Source organism: Pistacia vera, unplaced genomic scaffold (genome assembly GCF_008641045.1).
Source record: "Pistacia vera cultivar Batoury unplaced genomic scaffold, PisVer_v2 Contig146, whole genome shotgun sequence".
Classification (NCBI taxonomy): domain Eukaryota; kingdom Viridiplantae; phylum Streptophyta; class Magnoliopsida; order Sapindales; family Anacardiaceae; genus Pistacia; species Pistacia vera.
The window spans coordinates 883,646-891,101 of NW_022195532.1; the positions used below are offsets into that span (position 1 = coordinate 883,646).

The window sequence follows — 7,456 nt, forward strand, 5'->3', positions numbered from 1 at the left end:
ACCTTTTTTTATCACATTGACCACTAAGCCTAAAGAATGACCAAATTCTTGTTATCTTTATTACATCACTCATTTTCTTCTAATATATTTTTCAACCCTTGGCTATTTTTTACACCCATTAACAATAATCACTAACCCACAAATACGTAAAACAAATTAAAAAGGTTTGAAAAAATAAAAATAAAAAAGTTTTGTTGAGTCTTTAAAATGGGTAAGTTTATAGAATTAGGAATCATGCATTCTGATATATGTATGTTACATTGATAAAAATCATGAAAAACAAAATGAGTGATAAAAATATAAGAAAAAATATTCTATTTCTACATGGTAGACAAAGCAAGTTCTCGAAATTTTTTAAGAATTTATTTCTTTAGAAGAAAGTTAGATTAACCTCTATAACTAACTTTAGTTAAAATACATTGTTTATATTTTACACTTGTTGGTGTGTATATTGTAATTTAAGAAATTACGGAGGTTTTATTCTTTAATTTAAGTATACAATGGAATTTTACCCTAAAAGGTGAAAATAAATCGCCAAATCTCAAGTTTCTCATTCAACCAATGAAAAACTTGATATCGCTTGAGATAAACTCCAAAAATCTTAAGTTTTTCATCAATTAGGATAAAAACTCAAGATTTGTTGAGTGTGTTGAATTTTTTTCATCTTCAACAATACGTTTTTTAAGGTTTCAAATTATAAAATTATGACAAAATCCACCATTTTCACAGTGTTTTACCTCAATGCATCATATTTTATCATCTAGTGACAACATAACAAATAAATTACATCATTTCAATAATATAGATGAAGATTTGTGTTGTGTTGATGTAACAAGAAGGGTATTTATGTCTTTTACGCCGGCGATTTTGGGTCAGAAAACGAATCTTTAGTTCTTTACCGTACTTGTCCGAACCTCTGGGTTTAGTTAAACTTTTCCCAAACTGCAAGGATGTAGATGTCATAAACTCTAACCATACTTGAACGTCACTTCTTCTCAGGTCGCAGCTCACAACAAACGATCACAAACCCAGAATCTCACAGACACTGAATTCGGAGTCAAGCCAATTCCGTAATCATGGTAAGATTTACTCACAAAAACTTGATTGGATCTCGTTTATAGTCTGTTCTTGATGAGTAATTTTGTGTTTCGTAATCTTTAATCGCATTTAGGCCAGCTCATTGCGATTGTATCTGGCGTGCATTCGCAACACGCTTGATGCCGCCATGTGTTTGCAGGTACGAAATGCCGTCGTAATTTGATGCGATTGCTCTGAATTGAGAGTTTTAGGTTTGTTTATTTGATGTTTGATTGATTTCATGAAATAAATTTGGTGTTTGTTGTAGAACTTTCCTTGTCAAGAAGTTGAAAGACATAATAAGCCAGAGGTTGAGTTAAAGTACGTTTACCGCCTCAATTTCTCGCTCTTGTGTTGCTTAATTATACTGGTTATTGCAGTGTTTGGATCATGTATGTGTTGGAATGTGTTTTGTTTGCACCATATAAGTCGAGATTCGCTGTGAAATTCCATTAACATCACTAGAATTTTATAAGTGGCTACGCTTTGTATTGGAGTGAATATATTGAAATCTAATGCTTTGCTTGATTGCTTTGAATTTTGCTGTAGTTCATAAAATACAAGGTATTAGTTGCAAAATCCCGAGTCGAGTCAAATATGACTGTCTCAGTCTCTTTATTACACAATACACATTGGATTTTGCCTAAGTATATTTTCGTTTCCATGTTTGCTGGCACATGCATGTATTAAGTTAGGTTGTTTCCTTAAGATCATGGATTAAGTTTTATGTACTGTTAAGCTTATGAAGTCTCCCATAATGATTTAAAAATTAAAGGTATTCTGGAATTTAAAGATTTGATTTGGCTAACATAAATGCTAAGAAATTCGAGACATTGATTTTAAAAATCCTAAGAGTGAGAATATCGCCAAAACATTGTATGAATAATGAACGTAATACTTATTATAAATCGTAAAGGAATACATTTTTTAGATAATTTTTAATGATAAGTTTCACTCAACGTATTATGTTATGTAGGCAGTCAAATATTAAAAAAGTACATGAAAATAGCCTTTTTCCTTGAGGTTTAGCTCTGAATGATAAATTAGTTTTATAATTGAAGAAATAATGTAGTCTGGTGGTTAGCTGCCCATTTATAGCTTCTTCTTCCTAGATTCTACACATAAGCCTTGTATTTACATAATATTTGTAAGGAATTTAATTCTGAATATCATAGAAGCACATAAGTTGGATTTACGGATTCATGGAAAATTCAATTACAACCAGGAAATTCAATTTTGAACTTTTGGTGGCCATCTGCAGGCCCTCAGCAGGGATTTCTATCTATTAATGGTTATTATTGAACAGTACTTTCTTTTGCATATGGTCTGTTTCCAAATTTATCTTTAATGCATTTCCGTTGCTGCTTAGTCTACTTGATCCAGTTTTTATAGCATTTTCTGCATCGTCACAGTTTTTGCTTCCAGCTTATAGCATATTTTTCTTCAGCTGATTTAAATCTTTTCTTTGCATGTTGCAGGACCAGCCCTGAACTTCTACTGAATCCTGTAAGAACCATTATCTGGGACAAATATATTTTGTTCCATCCATCTTAGTGGCTCATTTTGATAGTTCCAAATGCATAAAATTCATGATGCTGTCGATTTCTTGAATTCTATTTCGTTTCCATGACTAGTCTAATGTTGGAAGCCTCAACAGTTTAAATTTTATATTTAGGGGCTTGAGCAGAATACTATAAAATATACTGGGCCTTTTCAATTTATTAACGTGATCTCTTCTTCTTTGAAACTTGTATACACATTATTATTTACATTTATCTATATTTTTAAAGCCAAATGGTGTAATAAAAGACACTCTCCATGCTTGATACATGTTACCTATCTTAATGAACAATGTTTCATACCCTTTATCATCTTTTAATTTGGTATAGAAGATTAGTAGTTGAAGCAATTGATTATCACGTTCTTCTGATTGTAAAATTAATCTAGCTGGTGGGACTAATCATATTCTGTATGGTTTTTGTATGTTCTGCAATTTCAGTTTTTAGTTGTGTTAGGAGAATCTACATTTGTACTATAGGTGGGATTTCAAAAATGGGCTAATTAGTTCTTACTCTTCTTTTTAATTAAAGAGCTTTAAGATTTATTCTTTGCAGTTATTGTGTAGCGTAAATTTTAATTGTCTATGGATTTTATTTTCATATGTGAAATTACTGTTGCAGATTTTGATATGTCGAAATGAAGCTGAAAAATGTTTAATTGAAACATCTATCAACTCACTTCGCATAAGCCTGAAGGTGAATATTTATCATCTATCATTGGATCCTTTCTTGTGACACAGCAAATGCTGGAAAAAGGAATTGTTTATTTTATGTTACTTCTTGCTTATGCAACAAAGCATAGGGATTTCGCCAACCGTGATGTTTGAAAATATGGTTGGCACCCTTATAAGTTTACTGAACTTTGAATTATATTCAGGTGTCCCATTTTCTCCTTATACACATGTTATTTTTCTGTTCTGTAGGTAAAGCAGGCAGATGAACTTGAAAACATACTAACTAAAAAGTTTCTCAGATTTTTGTCAATGAGGGCAGAAGCATTTCAAGTGTTGAGGAGAAAGCCAGTACAGGTATGTGGTTTTATCTTAATGCTTTTCGGATACATAATGCTGTTAGACAAACTCAAATGATTTCCAATTTGCTTAGAAACCATCAGTTTCCGAACAACGCATCTAGAGGTATTCTGCTATTTGTAAGATGCTTGCTAATTACGGGCAGGAGAATGCTATTCTTGAGATTCAAGTGATCTCTAATTTGACTTTTGGTAAATTGGCTGATTTTGTTTTATTTAGACATTTTCTGCTCAAATCTTTTATTGTTCAACATGCTGATTCCAATAAACCATTTTATGATCATGGCAATATAGTTTTGCTGAAGGGCTATAAGGTTTTCATGAGTTCTTGCAGTACAATATTCCTTTCTATGTAAATGTATTGCACTTATGGATTCAATTGCTCTCCAACATAAGCGTCTTGAGAACTTTTGTGCTTGCAGCAACACAAAATTTACTGCTATCGTGTTTGATTATGCCAATTAATAATCAAGGATACATTTGGCATAGCTTCATGTTTTCTGTGTTGTATTGTGTTTCCGTAATGTGTGTAGCCAGTCTACATTATGTGCAACTTATTTATGAGTTGCACACTATCAAAGTGGTGATATGCATTGCTATGCCAGCACTTAGTTGATCTTTAGGCTTCGCATAATCTCATGTGAAATTTTTAGTGGTATGTTGTTTCTGTTGAAATTTTTGGTTAACTTTTGTGTACAAATGATATTTTTTTGTTCTTAAATCTATAAAATCAGGTGTCTGATAATAATTTAGGTTCACAGATATCTTAGCTTTGATGTAGAAATGAGTTATATTCTTCTGCTTTGGATTTAATATGTTTTCTTGGTGGCACTTACATGTTTTTTTGATTAATTGGCCTTCATTTTGCAGGGTTATGACATCAGCTTTCTCATCACAAACTATCATTGTGAAGAGATGCAGAAACACAAGCTTATAGATTTTATTGTGCAGTTCATGGAGGCAAGAATTCCTTCAACCTTATTACTAGCTTTTCCCTACCACTTGATTGTTTGCTAGAATTTGTTCAGTGGATCACATTTAATTATCTCATATTAATTGATTTCACATATAGTAACAATCTCATTAAATTTTGGATATCTTCAAACATTTTACAGCTAGTAGTATTCTTATAATGTTAACTAGGGGTGTCAATCAAATGGGTGTCCCCTTTAACTTGCTTCCTGTTAGAGCAGGCTTCAAAGTTTCATGTAATGTTGTTAAGAACTCTATGCTGGGCAGTATTGTACGTTGTATACGCAAATTTTTTTTGCCTGCAAAAATTTAGTAATAGTTGGCAGGCACAGGGGAGGCTGACTATTGGATGTGCAAAAGCCTGGCTTATTAAGATTTTTCTTCCCCAGAAACCCTTTTGCAACTTAAAATTTTGCCGAGTAATTGGTCCATTGGCTATTGCTATAAATTTTTTTGGGGAAACAGTGAAAACCAGCTATGCTTGGATTAAAAATATTTAAATGTGATTGGACAATTTTGAGATTCAACCATGTGAATAAATGTTTTGATTACCATTTAGATATGGTGAATACATGTGCTTTATTTCTTTAATTCTATACAGCAGACAGGCTAAATATTTTTCATGGAATTGCAGGACATTGATAAAGAGATAAGTGAATTGAAAATGTCGGTTAACACAAGAGGAAGGCTGGTGGCTACCGAGTTTCTGAAGCAATTCGTTTGAAGATTAGAAATCTCTGTGGTTTGGCTCTCTGATTTTAGGTCGCTGACCATTGTATGAATCAAGTTTGTCAATTATATTCATTACCTTTCAAGATGTATCTCTTCACTGTTTATGTACTTTCAGGATCTTTGTAAATGTATGAAGCGGTTGAAGATGAACTAAAATGTCTACTGAAAGGTTATTTTGGCGGTTTATTTTATACCGCCTGCGAGATTGCTTAATTTTGTGCCCCCAGATTTTTAGAAACTATAAAAAACCTCCCGTGTAATATTATAAACTCTGGGATCAATAATTTCTGTTTTTTTATTTTTTATGTTTTTCAAAATTTTGGGTGTGCTCAAAATATGTTTTGAAAATCGGACCGATTGGCCTGTTAGATCGTCCGATCGGTTTCGTTTAAGATTCCAGTTTATTGATACAAAAAAACATATTATTATTTAACTGTTTTAAATCGTTGTTGGACCGTGGGAACAGTGTTAGACCCTCGGTTCAATCGGTCTGGCAGCAAACGTCTATTGAATCAAAATCCCTAAAACCATTTTACCCCATCTCCCCGTCCTTCATTGACATTTTCAACTTTAAATAGCAAATTTAATCATAAAGAAGAAAGAGAAAGGACGAGGAGAAAGGAGAGAGAAAAAAAAAAAAAGATGAAGGAGAAGAAGTAGAAGATGACTGGGAGAAAGGGAGAGAAAAAAAAATTAAGGACAAGAGGAAGAAGAAGCAGAAGAAAAGAAGATAACAGAAAAGAAGAGAAAATAAAAAGAGGAGAAAAGAAGAGAAGTTGACGGAGAAAGAAAGAAAAAAAAAAAAAAAAAAAAAAAAAAAAGAGGTGAAGGAGAAGAAGAGAAAGAGAATGAGGTTAGAAGTGAGAAAGGTATATTATATATAGTTGCTGATGTCATTGGTTTGACTCGTCGGTTGGACCATTCAAACTAGACTTGGTCAAGATCGGTCCCAAGCAGCCTAGCTTGGGCCCGTTTAGGACTGGTCCATTTGGGACAGTCGCTTATGGCCTGACCGGTCCTAGGCCCATGAGCAATTTTAAGACCCGATCGGTCCCAGGACTGTCCTATGGCCTGTAAAATTATTTTTCCCCCTTATCTTTTTTTATATTTTAGGGGCGAAATAAAATCTGTTGGGGGTTTTAGTAATTTTTAGGGTGATTAATAAGTTTTTAAAAGTTTAATTAATTTTAAAATAAAAAAAATAAAAAAATTATGTTAATTTTAACATAAATGTAATATTCACCATTCACACTTCAACAAATAAACAATTAATATTTTTTTAATTAAATTATTCATCTTCATCTCAGCAATGTTTAAATCATTAAAATCTGTATTCCTAAAGAGTTCGAGTATTTCGGGATCTTCAGGTGCTGTTGTAGTCCTTCTTCTACATGAGTCCAATCTTAAAACACGTTATCACTTCAATTTCTCATCGTTTAAAGAGCATCTTCTGTCTTCAACAATCCGGCCACTCGTTGAAAAGCTAACTCGGATCAATTGTAGAAACCAGCACAGATAAATGTCACTGCCATTTGGGCTACAATGGGGAATCGACTTTCATTGTTGTTCCACCATTGAAGAATATCCATCTCACGTTTCTCCTTCATCATCATTAGCACAGTTTCACCTTGTAGTAGCGATTAAGCTCATTTGGTCCATGTATGTACAGCTGGAGCAGCTACTTCCGCCATGTTCCCTATACTCAACTTGCTCGATCTTTGACAGGTCTGCATCAGGCCTGATCGTCTTTCTGAACGTTCCACTTCCACTTCCATTATACTTGTTCTGATATAAAGAAAAAAGGCTTTCAAATTTTTGTTTAAGGTTAGTCAAATAAAACGTATAATCATGTCCTAAATGCTGGCCTATCTCAGTAATTATACAGTTAATTACTGTGTAATTTAAATAGGAGTCTAAACAAGGCTAACCTTATAAGAAGGAATACTAACATATTTCTCGTATTTTTCTTCCATCTTGAAACAATTTCCATTAAAACGTCATTATATCTATATTTAGCAAAAGTTTAGCAATGTGAAGTAAAATATCACTTAATGTATTAGTAGATCATCATAAATTTTTAGAATGA

The 7,456-nt window shown here is 32.8% G+C and overlaps 1 protein-coding gene across 2 annotated transcripts; it reads left to right on the forward strand.

The window, feature by feature from the left end:
• Positions 1–933: 933 nt before the first annotated feature.
• Positions 934–5,520, forward strand: LOC116123864 (actin-related protein 2/3 complex subunit 4). Of its 2 annotated transcripts, XM_031409607.1 has the most exons (8): positions 934–1,079; positions 1,172–1,237; positions 1,346–1,398; positions 2,556–2,583; positions 3,258–3,332; positions 3,560–3,664; positions 4,537–4,626; positions 5,273–5,520. In XM_031409607.1, the coding sequence occupies exons 1-8, from the start codon at positions 1,077–1,079 to the stop codon at positions 5,360–5,362; spliced, it is 510 nt and encodes a 169-aa protein (XP_031265467.1). In that variant the 5' UTR covers positions 934–1,076; the 3' UTR covers positions 5,363–5,520. The 2 variants fall into 2 exon arrangements, with proteins under 2 accessions (XP_031265467.1, XP_031265468.1); XM_031409608.1 differs by lacking the exon at positions 1,172–1,237.
• Positions 5,521–7,456: the final 1,936 nt, after the last annotated feature.